We start from the raw sequence: 19,059 nt of genomic DNA, 5'->3' as shown, positions 1-19,059 counted from the left end.
GTGTTTACATACACATCCTAAAAGAAATTGTAAAGAAATCTTGTCTAATATGTTTGCACTAGTTGTGTCAAGATTTAATAGAAACACACCTGTATCAACACCTCTTAATGAATTTGAAAATATATATTTTTTAATGTAAATATTCACTACCTAAGTTAATGCTTGCACCAACTTCCAAAAAAGTCAATCACAACTGCAAGCAATGTCAATGTCTGAACTTTGCAATTGGACATGTCAGTGAGTGAAATGTATTTCCAATTGTGATTGTGAGTAAGATCATGCATCTCACTATTACATCAATGCCATTCCATTACCACAATGATTTGTACAGCAATAATCAATGTGGGACAAACCTTGTGAAAGTTTAACTCAAGCAATCATTCATGTAACACTTCTCTAGTACATTATTTTGGCAATGTATCACATACGTGACAGTGAAAAATGTTTGGAAGACATGATTTATCCTGCCTTTGTTGGCCTTAACCTGTCTCCTTCATGTAGCCCAGGGGTAACCACCTCAGGAAGGGGAATCTATTGGCCACATACTAGACACTTCAAGGTTTTAACTTGGGAGGGATGGGAGTAGACGTGGTAGGGGTCAAGGTAACTCAAGAATTGGGAGGGAGAAGCAAGGGTAGGGGGAGTAGATTGGCAGGTTGAGGTAGTGGGTGATGCAATGGGTAATGTGGTTGTGTCTAAGTTTGTCAGTTGCATGTGGGTCTAGTGTGTTGAATAAGTTTGGCTGTGTGATGTTTTGCTGGTGTGTCATGTTCAGATGAGTAGGGTTGTTTAGTTTTGATAGGTGTTGTCATGTTTGTAGGGGTGCTTTTGTTTGAGTGTGTTGGTTCAGATTAGTGTGTTACTGTGGTGGGTGGTGTGGTAGTGTTGTATGTGGGTGTTGTGACAATCGTGTGTGTATGTTGTTGGATGTATTACATTGTGTGTTTCCTTGTTTGTTTCATGCAGGAAAATGTGTTTTGGTTGAATGTCACAGGATCATGGTGTGAATAGGGGAAACATCCTTTATGCCGACTTTTTTATAACGAAGTCCTGGTTAATGAAAGCGGAACAACGCTTTCTTTAACCACGACTTCGTTATTTTGTGCCTTAACCACGCATGTCCTGAACAACGAACATGCATGGTTAAGGTACAAAGAAGGGAGTCGGCTGAGGAGGACGACGCAGATGACGAGGCGACGACTCAGGTAAGTGGGGTTTTTTGGTTTTGGGGAGGGGTGGGGGGTCGGTGGTTTTAGGTTTTGGGGTGGGGTTGGGGCGTTTTTGGTTTTGGGGAGGGGGTGGGGGTCGGGGTTTTAGGTTTTGGGGTGGGGTTGGGGGGGTGGGGTGGGGCGTTTTTGGTTTTGGGGAGGGGGTCGGGGGTTTTAGGTTTTGGGGTGGGGTTGGGGGGGTGGGGCGTTTTTGGTTTTGGGGAGGGGGTGGGGGTCGGGGGTTTTAGGTTTTGGGGTGGGGTTGGGGGGTGGGGCATTTTTGGTTTTGGGGAGGGGGTGGGGGGTTGGGGTTTTAGGTTTTGGGGTGGGGTTGGGGGGGTGGGGCGTTTTTGGTTTTGGGGAGGGGGTGGAGGGTCGGGGGTTTTAGGTTTTGGGGTGGGGTTGGGGGGGTGGGGTGAGGCATGCAGGATCAATGGGTGCCTGTTACTAATGACTTTACCAGGAATGCCTTTACAACGAAATATCGTTGTTAAGGCATTCGTGGTAAAGGCATTAGTAGTAACAACGAGGTCGGTGCTCCGACCTCGTTGTTTAGGCACCCGTTGTTTTGTCAGTCGGCATTCCGTCGTACAACCTGTGAATAGAGTATGTTGTGTGGTATGTAGGTGGACACCTATAGCGACAGCACCTCGGGTGTGTAATGCTGGCATCCGTCCATGGCTACAGGTATAGCACAATGTTAGACACTTCCCACGACGGAACCCCTCCATCAGGACACCGCACCATAACAATGTCAATACTGCTGTGAAACGTAAATATGGTCGACGGTAACCCACCATCCTGATGGTGATGGAGTAACGTTAGACAGCATAGGAGTCCTCTGTGCTTTGGCAGACCACCTCTTACGGGTCAGATAACACTCCGTTGAGGCAGTTGGAGATTCAGCCACAATACATCTAAATATGGCAGTCGAAACACCGTCAGCTTAATGGAGTACTTGAAACCGCCACCACGGCAGGACTTCCGTCAATATCTAAATGAGGCTCATAGTTATTACGGTTCTGTCTCACTGCATGGATTTAACCCCTTCTATTGTCCATAAACCTTTACCCTTCATTTCAAACTACAGCAATGGAATACAATACAATGAAATAAACAAAGCATACAGATCAACTGAGTATACCACACTTTTTATTACCATTGTTGGGAGAAGTGAAGCATAATGGCCTACTCAAGACGCTGCATCTTATGAATTCTGGCCCCTCCTCACCTCAACTATGGTAAAATATAGCATATTACACTCTCTCTATGTATATGTCTAATGTATGCCATCATGTTTGTTTCATATGTAGAAGTTACTGATTCCAAAGATTACAGGTGAAGTTACTATAAAAATTACTGGACCAGTGGCCTTTTCTAAGAAAGTCTGAAATATTAAACTGCTGTTTTTACCTTTGTCAATATACTTATTTGTGCACAGCAATTGCATAATTGTTCTATAAAAATAAAAACAAACATAACATAATACAAATAATATGTGCTACATTTCTACAAAAAGGATCACTATTAAACAAAAGCAATAATGTTCAAATGTACAAATCCGCACCCTGTAAGGAACTTGAACACTTACAAAACAATCACTTAATTCAGCGGGTATCAAGCACAAAATCCACCTGAACAAAGACTTAGGGCCCGAATAGGAGGTGGGCGGTTGAAATGCCACAACTCCAATACGGCGGTAGTGAGGCGAACGTCAAGCCGGCTGCCTCACCCCGTGGTATTGCGATGTTTTCAATGGGCTAACCGGCAGAAACAGTTGTATCACAACATTTTCACATGTCAGCCTGGTGGAAACAGCGCAGCTACATTGGCCTGGGCTCCATTAGGAAGCTGAGGCCAATGCTGTTGCACACCGCACCCTCGGAATGTGCACTGATCCTGATCGGTGGTCTATTGTGGCTTCTTCGACCACCACCGTGAGTTTGGCAGTCCATAGATCGACAAACTCATAATGAGGCCCTTATTTGGAGCATGCAATTGTCTGCTCTCTCTTACTGGAAGACATTTAATAAATACAAAAACTTTGCTTGCTCTATCCCAAAGCCATTTGGAACTTTGGCAGCATGAAATAATTGTTTATACCATTATTTCCAGAAGGTCGAGGCATAATTTGACCTGCTGTACTATAACCAACTTTCATTTTTCTTTGCAGTAATTTATCCTGAGATAAGCGATTTTCTGTGACCGTGATGGCCATAATATCGGCTAAAACGATCCTCTGAGAACGCCTGTGGGCGAATGTACTCCATCAAGCTTTCAGGCGGGTTTGCAGTTCTTCTACTTTTCACAACTATGCAGTTTTAAAACGACCTTTTCCTTTAGTGTCCCTGTATATGGTTTGATCGTGTGGCAGACATTGGTAATACGACTGAACAGAGTTGTAGTAGCATTTTGCCATTCTCCATTAGTCATTGTGAGACAGAGCATTACACCTAAAGCGGAATGGAAATCTGCTATTACACAGATGTGCAGCAAATGCAAGGAATACGTAGGAGTCGCACTGACAAATTGTTTTAGGATTATAAATATTTGAATCTACAAATAAAAACCAATTAAAATACATCTAATTGCCCCTACTACTGAAATTCTACATTCCTACTACTTAGCTTGTGTTCTTGAATTTTCTGATGAAATAGCCTAAAAGTAGAAAGAACTTTAGGGTACATTTGTTGCTGAATCTTCTGGGTTCATCCTACACGAGGCAAGAATATTTTTTGTCAGGGAGTTGAGGCAAAGTAAGCAGCAATGTATAGGCCATGTGGCCTGCATTAGAACAGCAATGTTAAACAAGCATTTACAATGCAACGGGTCTCGCGTTTGCTCATGTTAGAGCTGATCGCGTTGTAAACTCCTAACGCAACTTTTCATCTATCGGTAAAAGTGCTTTTATGTACATAACCCGAAAAAGTGAAATTAACTGTGACTTCTGCCAAGCGAAATCGCGCTAGGAAAATAGAGGAAAAGTAGTCCACGATCTGACAGAAAACAGCGAGCCTCGCATGTTTTCTGTACTTGGTCACTGCGCTCCAGGAGGGCTAACCACCGGAAAAGGCATGACGTGTGCATGCCTTCCACTAATGAAAGCAAGCAGATTTTACTAGGCAAGCCCACAAACCAATTAAACACACTGACTTGACGTCGACAGGGCTCCGAGCCCTTTTCTTATAACTAAAGCGTCTCGCTGCAATACGCATGCGCGAGCGCATGCAACGCAGGCTCGACCTTAAAAACAGTCAAGCACATTACTGTACATCCCTATCAGAGGAAGAGTCATCTGCATCGGACTCTTAAAAAGACACAGACAGGTTTCATTACTGTGCTGAAGCTAAGACCACAAAGCATTTTAATTAACCTCCATGAACCAAGACGGAATTCATTCTCTTCCAAGCGAAAAGAGTAACACGTGAGCAAATTATAGCAGTCATTCCTCCTTAAAGCTGACCAATTAACACAGACTACCTCCTGCAGTAAATCATTCGGGGGCATAGGCAGCAAACCATGAACTACTAGGTAAAGGTCAAACTTGCTCAGTTTGTCAGCATAGAACGTGAAAGCAATTTCAGCCAACTAGACGCCATTGATAACAAAAAGTATATAGTCCTCCCAGTTTACCTGGGTCCCCGTTGTATTAGTTAGTCGTGTGGTAGATGGTACAACGCATGAAATAAGTGTCATTTTTTTTTACAAATTGCTACCCTTTTGGAAATAGAATGCTATCAAAAGTAGCCATACTGAGATAGATGTAATGTAATGGACAAACAATACCACAGTTTTATATGAATGACTGACAAATTACTTCTTCAAAGATGGAGCCAACATTGCACAAACTAAGTAAATATACTTCACTGCTCACAGTCTTCGAGTTGATAACCTTGCAGATTCTGCTTGTGCCAACAATGCACTGGTGTCAACAAATCAACTGAATATTACACATACATACAAGGATTTCAGCACCACAATAGACAAAGATCACTTTTCCTGTGACTACCAGCACTTACTGTGTTACACCACTCTCCTGTATTACAAATATTAACACAATCAGGAAGGTCTTACCTCGATCACTGAAGTCATCAACGAGAATGATTTCTACTATAAGGCTGTCTGGTGTGCGGTTATCAATGCTGTGTATGGTTCGCAAAAGTGAAGTCCAACCTTCATTGTGAAATGGGATTATGATGCTGGTGTTTGGCAACTTTTCTAAGTATAGTTTGCGCTGGCAGCTGAAAAGGAGAGACGGGAATTTGATGAATAAAAACTAGATTGTCTATCAAGAAACGTTTGTTTAAAAAAAAAAAAAAAAAAAGAAAATTTCATGACATAGAAAGGTCTTTTTATTACCATCAGACCATATGATTCAAGAACACAACGTACCTTCAACCTCCGCCATTGCTTGTTGAGCAATACTACTCCCTTGCAACTAAAATTATTCTTTTTAAATTCTATAAAATGTTGTGTCTCAACATATTTGTTGGGAACTGTGTCAAGCTTCCATTACAGTTTATCTAAAAATACATGTTCTCATGTTACTCATGGACGCATCGTCAAAATCATACCCTGACTGCTTGTCTAAACTAATATATCATGCCAACACTGGAGTTTGATAAATAATAATACATATGATATTGCAGAGTTAAGGATAGCGCTCTACTGTTACATAATGTGATGAGTTATCAGATTGTAGGGAATCAATGCACTCACATTTTCTCTGTTCCAGCAACAGGAAGTTTGTTTCACAAAGACAACCCTTTTTTATGTATTGGGCCACGAGTGAAACTTTGTTTAGTAAACTGTAATTGTGCAAAACAGTTTTTTCCCTGTTAAGCAAAACTGAACTATGGGGTGCAGGATTTAAGGAAATGTTTTCACAGTTTTCATAATATCCTTTAAATAGCGTTTTTTTGCAGCTAGGCTGCGCAGCCCACTTTATTATGTAACATTTGGGTTAAAACCATATTTTTCTAAATTATGCTAAAGAAAGGAATTTTGCAATAACTTTGTAGGACACAGTTTGAGGAAATCGATTGAACGATGAAATGCTGATACTTCTAATTATTTATTCAGTTGAATCTATGGTCTGCATGAAGCTCAGATTTAGTGTTTAGCAAAAGGCCATCAACATTCTTGGCTTGCGTCTCTCCTACAAATAATTTCAACTGGAGCTCAAAAGACGACCAGTTGGTACGTCAAAGAGAGCCCATCCAATTGATGCAGGAATGGAGGGAAAATGATATTCAGACTTTGCCGGGCAGACTTCGCTGTGAGTAATTTACCGAGCACACTTTCTTTTGAACTGGTAGTGTCTGCTTCAGATCAATAAAAAAACACCATATTATCTACTGCAGATGAGGGCCTGGATGTGAAAATTTATTTTATCCTTGTGGAGGTAACTAGGCTGGACTTAGGAGTGGTTTAGAGAGAGAGAGATGGGCAGAAGACGAAAAACAACCACTCTTTTTTTCAATTTTTTTTATTTCAGTGTGAAAGGAACTATGGGATCATCTTTGACTGAGAGCATGTCCATGGCATAGAAATCAAGACGTTGTCAAGCCAGAAAATGGGCCTCACCTAAGCCTCCTTGGCAGCCGTTGTAAACAGGGGCAAACGGCCAGGGATTAACTTGAAGAAGTGATGAAGACAAGTCTTGGCAGAAAATTACTGAATTGTGTCAGTTACAATAAAACATGAATGTCCACACAAGGTTGCTCTGTACTTAAAGCTATTTCAGATAAATAAATATATATTCATAATGTACAGAGAAACCAGAATTTTTTTTAAAAAGTCAACACCTAATGCCCAATGCAATACAATGAAGCTGGAAATCACAGTGAGAATGGAAATCTCAGGCAGAAATTGGCAATCAGGCAAAGCAGGTGGGAATTATACTGTAAAGAAAGGAACCTAGAACCCCTTGCTGGACATTGTATATAGTGTATGTGACTCTCTGATGTTCACACTGTGCAAATGCTTGCAATGTTCTTAGAAACAGAAGAAATGGAGTGTGAAGCGCTATATAAAAAATATTATTATTATTATCATTATTATTATTACTACTGCCACTGCAGCACTGGCACACCCATTACGTATAGGCTCTCGACTCGCCTTTACAATAGTAGTTGTCATTTACAATGAAACACATGGGTATCAACAACAGTGCCCAGGGTGGATACTTTGCTGGGTTAAAACAGAAGTCCAGTCAGAAAGCAAAATACAAATTCTAAATAGGCAAAGTTTACATGCCCCCCACCCTCACTGTGACACCCTCGCTTTCCTCTATAGGATCGGAATTAAAATGCTTGTCATTATTTGAAAGCTGCTGGTAAAATATGATGAAGGAATCTGTTACAGTATTTAAAGTGTTTTTAAAGTTTACCCAAAGTGTATGGATAATAAAGCACTGCTCTGAGTTCCCGGGTAATGGTAGCTGGATGGGCTATAGTGAATATTAGGATACATTTTCAGCCATATCATATCAGCCCAGCTGAGGTTACAAAGGGCAAGCAGACGGTTTAAAGGTAGATGGCTCTCGGCACAGGAGGCGCCCTGAGTGCTGAAGTGGAGCGGCTCCATTTCGGGTCATTTTACCGCAGGAACAAACTGAAACGTCTCAGGAACCATGTTATTAGGATGGAAGCAAATGGATGGAATAGACTACTTTGCTGAGAAGTCGGCTTTTTTTCAACCACAAAAAGCAGCAGGTATTGTTTCCCGTGGACTCCCTTTCATGATGAAAATAACGACTAGATGAGGATCGACTGCCTTTTTCCTGGCACTATCAACCCAGCATGACTTCGGAGAGAATATAAACTCAGAACACCTCTGTCTTTCTTATCTTACCCTCTTAAAGAGCACCGAGAAAAGGCCAGTGAGAAGGAATTGCTATTGCAATGTCCTTTCAGTGCTATGTCAGTACATTTTTTCTCTGCGGAGCCAGATTTCCAAAGCTGACCTTTTCTATCTCCCTTTATCTCCTAGAATATAAAGCCCGCTTGTCACCGGGCTAGTGACAGGCACACAACAGGAAATATCAACACAAAAATTTGGCAGTGGTGATTTACATAATAATTGTCTCTAAGTGTCACCGTATTCAATTTACAGTGGCTCGCTTCAGTCATACTGTGCCTCCGGTATAATCTAACCTTGTCAGTTGGGCTCGATAAAGCAGTAATAACTTGTAATTTCTACTGCCATTTGACAGTTCTGTGATATTAGCCCGGGAAGCAGGAAAATCATCATTTTGGGGTGGTTCGCAGCTTGGGACTAATCATGCACGTACTGCAAAAATGCTTTCCTTTCTGAAATACATTGCAGATATAAACTATTTGCTTCAGAGTAAGACCGCCTTCGTGATTAAAGACAGGCTATTCAACTAACACTGAATGATGGACGTGGGCCCCATGCTCACTGTGTCATAGAAGTAAACAAAACAATGATGGGTGGATTACTTGTATTAATAATAGCCACTGGTAATTATTCAGAGCCGCATCTTAGTCCATCATGTTTTTGGCTACTATGCCACCTCAGATTAGACCCAGCCATATGCAACCCCTGTATTGTTTTACAGCACACATACAGTGCTTACTACCCCAGGTAAATACTGGAGCGCTTTTCTTCATGGGCATCATACTACACCGTGAAGGGTGTGTGGGTAGACGGATCGTAGCTTTGTTTTGATCCTATGTAGGAAAAGTTTCCATGTTGTGGGTGATGATCTCCGTAGTTGTGTGGTAGATGATGAAGTGTGATTGACAGACACAGGGTTTTATGGTTTTCAGAATGCTGGCAGCTTTAAACAACACTGCATGTCCCCTATGGTATTTTTTATGATATAGCTGCTTACTTGGTTACTTCACTGGGTTGTCTAATCTGAGATTTTGTTGATAGTTGTGGTCCTCAGGTGGTATGGTTGGAGTAAGTGTGAAGCGGTTTGATGGGAGAACAAACCAACTATTGTACGGAAGGCAATGCATTTATCTGGTCCATTCCACTGTCTACTAATAAGAACATGATTGAAAACTACTTGCAGGTTCAGACTACAAAAAACTTATGTAACAGACAGCACATCAGCACAAATTTACTTTATGGAGCCAGTATCCCGTATTTAGATTTACAGGGATGCACACCATCTCTTTCACAGAAAAAAAAAACTGTTTCACTCTCTAATTTCAGTGTGTTGAAACGGACACACATTGCAGTAAGGATACTCAAATACCAATATTTGAGTTAGTGTCAAAAATAGTAGCACCTTGCAGTGAGATATTGGGTGTCAGGGACATATTGACACTGGATCAAGCAGACATTATTATTGACTCTGATACAGAGAAACACAAATATTGAAAGTGGGTTTTAAAGAGGTAATCTATTATGGCAGAGCAGCATAAAACAATCACTTTGATAAAGGGCAAAACTATCACATGGAATACTGACACTAATCTACAGATTCAAACATCTACAGTAAGACTCAAACACACTGATACAGGAATGTTCAAACACTATCTTTGGTGTAAAGAGAGAAACACTGATTTTGGAAGAGGGTGACACTAAAAGTGGTACAATTCTTGTCTCCACAGAGAAATTTGTTAAACCTGTCCCCCTCTGGGGCTGCAAAAAAGGAAACCTTGAACTAATGAGTATATGACCTGCTGACCACAAATACATAGGGGTTTGTAAAGGTCACAAGATCAAAACCATCAAGACCTTGGATTATAGGGAAACTGACAGCTAGTAAGCTGCACTTTGATAACTGCCACAGCCACTAGCACCAAATGCACTGTAATGTAATGGTAGGCCCCGAATCTCATAAATGATTCAAAACACAAAATTGGGTTACTTGACCTACATGTAAAATCTATTATATTTTAAGTTTTTTAGTTTTGATATTGTGAAAAATCTCGAGTTAAACCCTCTATTTAACATGCTGATTGTTGAATCTAAATGCAGCTTTCAAAGGGCCTTCTTTAAAGAGGTAGGGTTTACCTAACTTTCCTGTTGCTTTCTCCCTCATTATTTAGTGGCTGGATCATAAAATATGTCTGACTGGTGCTATCTAGGTAGGACTTGCTCTAAACATCTTTTACTACCATGTTAGGAAATCAGGATTCTGGAGGTGGTAATATGTGAGAAGAACGTGTTTACATTTGTTCCCTGACATTTTGTTGGTCTGGTGATGTGTTCTTTTTTGTGCTGCTTTTTGTGGAGCATTATTTCAAGGTATTTTGCTTTGGTGTTGCATTCTCATTTGGCTCTTTTGATGAGATGTGCCATTTAATGTTTTAATTGTTCTATCATGTTGCTTTGAGTATGTTATTGTGTTATGTTTAGCTGTTTACTTTATGTATGCCAACAAATGCTGATATATTTCCTGACAGAACCAGTACATGCCGTTGTGAAAATCAGCTATTAAAAGCTTTCTAAAGTGGTGCTCCAGCTCTTTAACTACTTAAGACACCAGTCACCTCAAAAAGCAGTGCCATGGGTGCTCACTTTATGTGAAACAGCCCTAGGGGTTTTAAGAGCAAGCACTACCTTAATAGTGCCAGTCAAAAATGTTTTGTGATCTGGCCTCTTATGTCTTTACTTTAATTCTGACCAGTGCTGCTGTTTATTTCTTTTCTTTCCAACTTGCCCAGGACTCACATCCATTCCTCGGTGCCTCCCCTATTGGTATTCCACACTCATCAGATGTGTTTCATTTTTGACAAAAACAATAATGTTTCAACCTTTTATGCAATGTATATGTGTGCAGACATCTGTAAATATCAATCATGGCACTTTTGAATAAGGAAAGTCATTGTAGCATTTGCTTCTGCCACTTAACATTGGGCCAACTACTATCAACAGAAAGGTGCATTCTCATGCCAGCGGTTAAATGATTATGCATGAGGAAGAGTGCACATATTTGTATACACAGTGTTATCCAAACACACCCTGCCATTCCCATTGGTCATTTTATTGAATGCTGTACTCTGTTTACCAACTGATTGTGCTTAATCTTACTTAAGATTTTAATATTCAAAAACATGGGAATAATAGTATTTCATGTAGAACACATAAGTATCTTTCTGATTAAATCAAATATATTGTTTGCATTGTTTATCTTTAAGTCATGAATATTATTGTTATTACTCCAGACAAGTGAATGAATTTGCATTTTCTATGTGTTTATCTTCATTTGTTAAGTAACTTGCATATCGTATCCTTTTTCAAGCTTTCTAGAAAGGATCTCAAATCAATTGAGCACCTTTAGCTGTGCCGATTTGCAGATGCACGCTTGGTAAGGCTTTTGACAATGTAATAACTTTGAGTAGCTGCTGAAAGAATATTCACTCATGCAAACCTGAAGCTGTCTAGAGAGCTTATCATTCAGTTTTGTGGTATAATGTTACATAGATTCTATCCTCAGACTCTGACGCCTGAAAGGATTTGTCAAATTCAGACTTGTAATGTCAAGCTACTAATGAATCTGTTGATTGTAGCTCCAGAAGCTCTGAATAGGACAAATATGGAATTCATAACCACCAAGGTATATCTGCAATGGAGATAGATTTTCCATCTCACCCAAGATCAAGGTTTTCTCATCAGACTCACTTTTATGGATCTCAAAATTCACTAGAGGGGAAGACTTGAAGCAGGCGATGCTCCAGACGGTAGGACACCTTTACCATGTGATCCATCTGAGCCTATTTTGAGTGCAGCAAAATGCCCCAGGAGGGAAAACCTGTTTTATTGCCCACTTAGGGTCTCCCATTCTTGTAGAAGTTTCAGTACCTTGTTGTGGTCCTGCAGAGGTGAAACACTATGAACAAATCCAACTTTTCTCCAACTCTTAGAAAGTTCCTTCACTCTTGGTTCTGTCAGGCAATCAGGGAAGGTTTCTAGACAACAGGTCACTGTCCAGCCAGGGTTCATTTAAGGTTCAGTCAACTGTAGTTAATAGTAATTCTAGCCATTTCTTCCAGAGGGTCTTCTTTCTTCATATTTTGGCTTCCCAGGTCAGAGAGTCGTCTTATGATGCAGAAGTGAGGTGCCATTTCAATCCTGTGTAGTAAGCATTGATTGGAGGATTCCCTACTTCCAAACAAAGATACTTGTAAGCCCTATTTCTACTGCAAACAATCACAGAAACCCAAAATTCGAAACAGCTAACCCCATCTTCCTTTTGGAGGTGCTCTGACTCTTCCTCAGAAACCCCCCTATTTAGATAAGATGCTCTCACCTCTGTGAAAGAAAAAATCTGTTTTCCGTATTTCTGGATTTAAGCTAAAAGTCAAGGATGGTCCTTTGAATGAATAGGAGCAGATCCTGCCAGCACAATGTACTTTTAACAAATTAAAGGGAAAAGTGCTGAGTTTGTCCTTGTTTAACCAAGTATTCCTGTCTCTCTCCTCAATGGTTATTTCCTGTTATGTGGATAGTCGCTGACAACATCCCTCCTTTTGTGAGCACAGAAGAAGTGCTGGTGTTGGGCCTTGCCCTTTTTGCAGGGTCATCCCCAAACTTTTTGTCTCATTCCCTCTAACTTTTCTGACCAGTTTCTGTTGGCTTTAGGACTCTGGGCACTTTACCATTGCTAACCAATACTAAAGTGCATATGCTCTCTTGTAAATTGAATTGGTGATTGGGTTTTCCATGATTGGCATATCTGATTTACTAGTAAGTCCCTAGTAAAGTGCACTAGCGGCGCCTAGGTCCTGCAAATCCAATGCTACTAGTGGGCCTGCAGCACTGGTTGTGCTACCCACATTAGTAGCCCGGTAAACATTGCTTAACTCTGCCACTGCCGTGTCTGTGTGTGCAGTTTTAGATTACCAATTCGATTTGGCAAGTGTACCCACTTGCCTAGCCTAAGCCTTCCCTTTTTATACATGTAAGGCACCCCTAAAGTAGGCTCTAGGTAGCCCCCTGGGCAGTGTGCAGTGTATGTTAAAGGTGGGAGATGTACTGATGCGTTTTACATGTCCTAACAGTGAAATACTGCTAATTTCGGTTTTCACTGTGCAAGGTCTAGCTCTTTCATAGGTTAACATGGGGCTGTCTTTAAATATTTTTAAAGGGCAGATTCCCTTTGAGAGCAAATATGAATGTATAGTTTGGAGTATCTGAACTCACAATCTAAAAATACATCAGTTAGTAAAGTTGTTTTTTAGATTGTTAGTTTGAAAATGCCACTTTTAGGAAGTGGGATTTTTTTTTTTTGCTTCAACCATTCTGTGACTCTGCCTATTTGTGTTTTCCCTGTCTGGGTCAGACTGCCAGTTGGGCTGTCTGTGAATCTCCTCTAGACAGTGACACAAAGGGAGCTGGGGTGTAGCCTGCATATCCTGATGAGCCTTCTGAACTAGAGTGGACAGAGGAGTGGTCACTTACACCTGAATGGGTTGTGCCTGCCCTCACACAATGCAGTCTCCAACCCCCTGGTGTGTGCCTGGTGCCTGGCCTGGGCAAGGCAGGATCTTGTGAACAACAGAGAATTTCCTTTGAAGTTTGCCTACTTCAAAGGCAGAAAGGGGTATAAGTAGTGGACCAAACCCCCCCGACTTTAGATTTCTTCAAGATCACTTCTGGAACCAAGAAGAACTTCTGTCAAGCAGAAGAGCTGAAATGCTGAGGAGAAGTGCTGCCCCTGCCTGTGACTGTGCTTTGTTAGGCAATCCTTCAGTTGCTGCTTCTGCCTGTGAAAGGGGACAAAGACTGGACTTAGTTGTGCATTCCTGCTTGAAGAAGAATCTCCAATGGCTAGAACGGAGCTTGCCTCCTGTTTTGAAGTCTCAGGGCCATCAAAGACTTTCTCTGCCAGCACCTGGACTCTCTGCTGAGACTCCTGCCCTGTCGAGTGGTGCCCTATCCAGGACCTGGGCCCTTGAAAGGTGAAGTTGGCAGAACAAGAGCTGAAATCTATACACAGGATGCCATGCAGGGAAATTTTAGGTGCACCATCTGCAACGCGGCCGATAAACGACGTGCCACCCACTTCACGGCTGAAATCGGCACTTCACCTGCAATGCAGCTGAGAGATTCATGCATTGTGGCTGGAGAAACAATACAGCACCCACTTGCAGGGACTGATAAGGACGCAAACCCCATGCAGCACAGTTTTCTAACACTGTGCAACCGGATTTCTCATGCATCGACCCTGGACATCAAAGTCATCATGAACCTGTGCAGATCTGAGGTGCCCTGTTCAGAAATTGACACATCGCTCTTTTGCGAGGGAGAAAAATGATGCATCACTTACCCAACCGGAGAAGAAACGATGCACGACTTCACTTGCGAGTAAGGAATCAACGCATCGCTGACTTTTCCAACGCACGCTTGCCTGTGCAGCTTTATTTTTGATGCAAACCAGGTACCTTGTGTAACAACAACATTTACATTGTTTTCTATGGAGTAAGAATCTTGTTCTTTTGAAAATTCATATCTTGACTTGTGTATGTTGGATTTTTGTCATTGTGGTCTTGTTTGATTTAGATAAATAGTACCTATTTTTCTAAACTAGTGTGGTGTCCATTTTGTAGTGTTTTCACTGTACTACTGTGTGTGTTGGTACAAATACTTTAACATTGCTTCTGAGATGAGCCTGACTGCTTGTGTCAAGCTACCAAGGGGGTAGGCAGGGGTAATCTAAGTGTGTTTGTCCATTGCCCTGACTAGAGTGAGGGTTCCTGCTTGGGCAGAGTGCAAACTGACTGCCAACCAGAGACCCCATTTCTAACAGTTGGTAACGCCAAGGCATGAATGTGTATTGATCTTTTTTGAGTGGGTTTGAATGGAAAACTGGATTTGTTTAAACACAATCTACATAGTGTTAATGGCATTTGGTTATTTATTCACCATGAGGACTCTCTATTACTATTTCTTACATGCAGTATGTCTCTTTTTAATTAACCCTGCTCTGTGGGATTACGAAGTCTACTTTATGTGGGACTTATTATTGTATAAAATATGTTTTCTTACACAGTAAATGCCTGTTTCACTGCAGTGTTTTTAAATTGCTGCCCAAGCATAGCACAATATAGGCAGATGGTGTAAATACACCCTGCAGCCCGCATATGGTGTTTCACTTCTAAACGTCTGCACCATGGGTGCAATTTTCATGTTAACTTACAATAGCCTTATGGAAAGTTAAAAAGACCAATTGAGTGAAACCAATTTGATGGACCACTTTAGGGACGGGGCACATGCACTGTTTCAGCGATTTGTACGATCACAGTGTTCAGAGTCCTAATCCAAGTCAAATGTAGGGTCCAAAAAGAGATGAAAATTCCAAGGTGCTCATCAGGAAAAGACATCTTTCTTTAACAGAATCTGAAAATGTAATCAACATGTGGTACAAATGCTCCTCTGCCAGTACTCAGTGTGGCCACCACCACAGTGCACAAGTGCTTGAGAGGTAGAGGTATTGAATGGTAAGGCCTGACCACACTGCAGAAATGAATCAATAGAGATATATGCATTACCTTGCTTCCTTTTTACATGCTGAATTACTCACATCTTTACAACATACTAGTTTGTTATCCATGCCCATTCCCTTGTTCACATTTTAAAGACACATATTTTGCAGTCACTGCAACTATGAAGCTAAATAATATTTTAAGCAAAGTTGTTGATGTTACTAAATCATGTTTTGCATTAGAAAACTATTGCCTAGGACAGTGTAAATAATGTTTCATTTTATTTTGCACAGATGTTATACTTGCAAATAAGGAATTTGAAAGAAGTAAGCTAAGACTTTATTAATAATAATTCGATAACAATAATACAATAAAATAAAATATTTCAAGGTGCAACAGTGAGTTTGAAAATAATAAAAATATAGGATCAAATTAAGATGTTTGACAGCTTCTTCATCTTCATAAATTAGACAACATAAAAGGATTTCATTTTGACCATAGAATACTGTGATTGAAGTATGTAATTTTCAGACAATCTTGGGCTCTGGATGATTTTTATTTTAGTTCAGATTTCAGAGAAAGTATTCGTGTTACTTTCTTGACTTAACTTCACTTTTACCCCAAATATAGAGTTTCAAGCACCCCGTTAGAGGGGTTTGACACATTTGTGCTTTTTTGATGTTGGTAGTCTTTAAACTTGGAGAACTGGAGGACCTAAATGGGTTGTGCAAAGGTGGCTTTATAGCATTCTGCAACCCCATATGAGTGGGAATTGCACAGATATCGATGCCCCCAAGCAGGAACAGCATTATGAACATTTAAAGCTCTGAGACAATGCTTGTTCACTTGAATTGCTTTTATGTTTGAAATTTCTAACAATGGGCCTGATTTAGACTTTGGCAGATGGGTTACTCTGCCACAAGCATGATGGATATCCCATACACCATATTGCAATTCAATTATATCCTATGGCATTTGTAATACAGTGAATGGGATATTTGTCATGTTTGTGATGGAATAACCTATCCACAAAACTCTAATCAGCCCCTATATCACAGTTCTGTACACAGTTCATTATTTCTATGCAAATTTGTTTTGCAAATTATATTATTAGAAACACATTGTACCAATTCTCTATGGATTTGAATGGTTTAAATTTGGCTAGACTTTTGACTACATTGAAATGAAGAGGTGTTCACCAAAGATCAGTAGAAAACAGAATTTTCATTAGGAATGAGCAGAAGGCCTCACCCGCATTGTTTCTGTAAAATATAGCAGTGAGCCACAATATAGTATTTTATATCCCTGAATCCTATTGTAAAATGTTACATCAGGAATTACCTAGTTGTTTTGGTGTTTTAGCAACACAACTATGTCATATATCTTTTAGTTCTTTTATGTTAGAGAGCCTGAGAATAGTTAAATGTTCTTTGTAACACATTGACCATCATACTTGTTACATTTCAGATACGAGATATCATGAATCATATTTGTTTCCAAAGGCTGCATCAATTAGTAGATACGTAGGGCCAGATGTAGCAAGCAGTTTTGCCCATTCTGTGTCTATGGGAAAATGTGTTCGTACATATGGTCCGTAGTTACTTTTGCAAAGTGTGGACTAATAATATGCAGTTTACGTGAATTTCTCAATATCTGATATGACTAGTACAGGAAATGTGGAACTTGGGCTATGTGAGAGTGACCACTGTCTTGGTGTGTCAACAAATACTATCCAAACAGAGGGACCCACAATGGTCAATTGAATTCAGATGGGTAGCTTTGACTCACTCGATAGCTTGAGATACTCCTTAGGGAAATGTGTGATGCATTGAATTTGGAAAAAATCTACTATTAACAGGACAGTCAAAAAAATTAAGAACTTCACTGTTGGCACTAATTATAAGATAAATTGCACATGAATAAAGAGAAATGGTTAAGAGGGTTTATGTGTTATCAGAAAAGGACCGCCATTTAAAATCATTGTAAAAGTTGCTGCTATAAAAATACATTGAAAATGGTGAAACAATGAGACAGGCACTCTCTCTGGGTATAGGTGGAATGTTCTAATCCCTGTGCAGCACACAGTTTGCACAGGTATTTTATTTATGAGTTTCATCTGATCCAGTTTATCCAGACATTTGTTAGGGTAATTCAGATGCATGGTGGAAAAGGTATGATAAGCTCTTTTTCGGCTTGTAATTCTCTATTTGTAATTGACAAATTTGGAATCAAAGGTATTTACCACACCATATAAATACATCACACTGCAAAACCAGTATTTACTAGGTGCAGAAAGAAGCCGTCGACTTCTACATGCCTGTACATCCCCCATCTACCTCACAGAACAAGTTAATTAAGTGTTGTTTTAAGGAGTTGGCAGCTACCTTTTGGCAAAATACCAGCATACTGCAAGTGCTCAAAATCCCACGTGGCAAGCTACAGGCAGCAGACATATGACCCCAGAAGATTCAAACCACTGTAATCCTTGTTATCCAAACAAATACTTGGTACAATAATGTGGGAAATTACATCCTTGCATGGTTTTCCCCCAACTTTTTTGCCATCACTCCTCCTGTATTTGCTGACTTTACTTGTGCTGGCCTTAGTACTCTGCACACTTTACCACTGGTAACCACTGCTAAAGTGTTTGTGCTCTATCACTAAAAATGGTAACATTGACTTACACTAATTTGGCACATTTAATGTACTTATAAGTTCCTAGTAAAGTGGTACTAAATGTACTCAAGGCCTGTAAATTACATCCTACTAATGGGCCTGCAGTACTCACTGTGTCATCCAGTTCAGTAGCCTTCTAAGCATGTCTCAGGCCTCAATTGAAGCTTGCGTGTGCAGTTTTAAACTGTCATTTCGACCCTGACAAAATGAACCTTTTCCCAGGTGTAAACCTTCATTTTTAATAAATATAAATCACTCCCAGGGCAGGCTCTAGACAGCCCAGTGAGCAGGGTGCAGTGAATTAAAAAAGTTGAACATGTATTTTTAAGTTTTACATGTCCTAATAGTGAAAAACACCTAAATCCGTTTTTCACTACAGCAAGGCATACCTGTTCCAAATGATAACATTCTGTTACCTTATTACATTTAATAGTGGTAACTGTCAATTGAGAGCAGGAAAGAATATTAAGTTTGGTCTCTAAAGAATTGTATTTTGAAACCCTCTTTAATGGTAAAGTCAAATTTTCAGTGACAATTCTAAAAATGACACTTTTAGAAAGTTGTCATTTTCTTGCTCCAACCACGTGGGGTCTGCAACCTGTATCCCGGATCACATGATTAGGTGTAGCTGGCAGCTGGTCTTTGTGTATCACTCCCAGACAGTGAATTGGGAATAGGTGTTGGTAGGATGGGCTGTCACTGACTTGATAGGGAGATGGAGCTTTCACCTACCACACTTGCATATCACAAAGCCTCTGCCTGAGCAC

At 40.4% G+C, this 19,059-nt stretch overlaps 1 protein-coding gene across 2 annotated transcripts in view; it reads right to left on the bottom strand.

Moving 5' to 3' along the window:
• Positions 1-19,059, bottom strand: part of GALNTL6 (polypeptide N-acetylgalactosaminyltransferase like 6) — a 2,249,191-nt gene that overhangs the window by 1,058,511 nt on the left and 1,171,621 nt on the right. For both annotated transcript variants that reach the window (XM_069244332.1, XM_069244340.1), the window contains one exon: positions 5,283-5,449. In XM_069244332.1, the coding sequence (XP_069100433.1) occupies positions 5,283-5,449 (167 nt within the window). The remainder of the gene's footprint in view (positions 1-5,282; positions 5,450-19,059) is intronic.

The sequence above is a fragment of the Pleurodeles waltl genome, chromosome 1_2 (genome assembly GCF_031143425.1).
Source record: "Pleurodeles waltl isolate 20211129_DDA chromosome 1_2, aPleWal1.hap1.20221129, whole genome shotgun sequence".
Taxonomy (NCBI): Eukaryota; Metazoa; Chordata; class Amphibia; order Caudata; family Salamandridae; genus Pleurodeles; species Pleurodeles waltl.
Note: the sequence above shows the minus strand (reverse complement) of the source record. Positions and strands in the feature narration are given on the sequence as shown.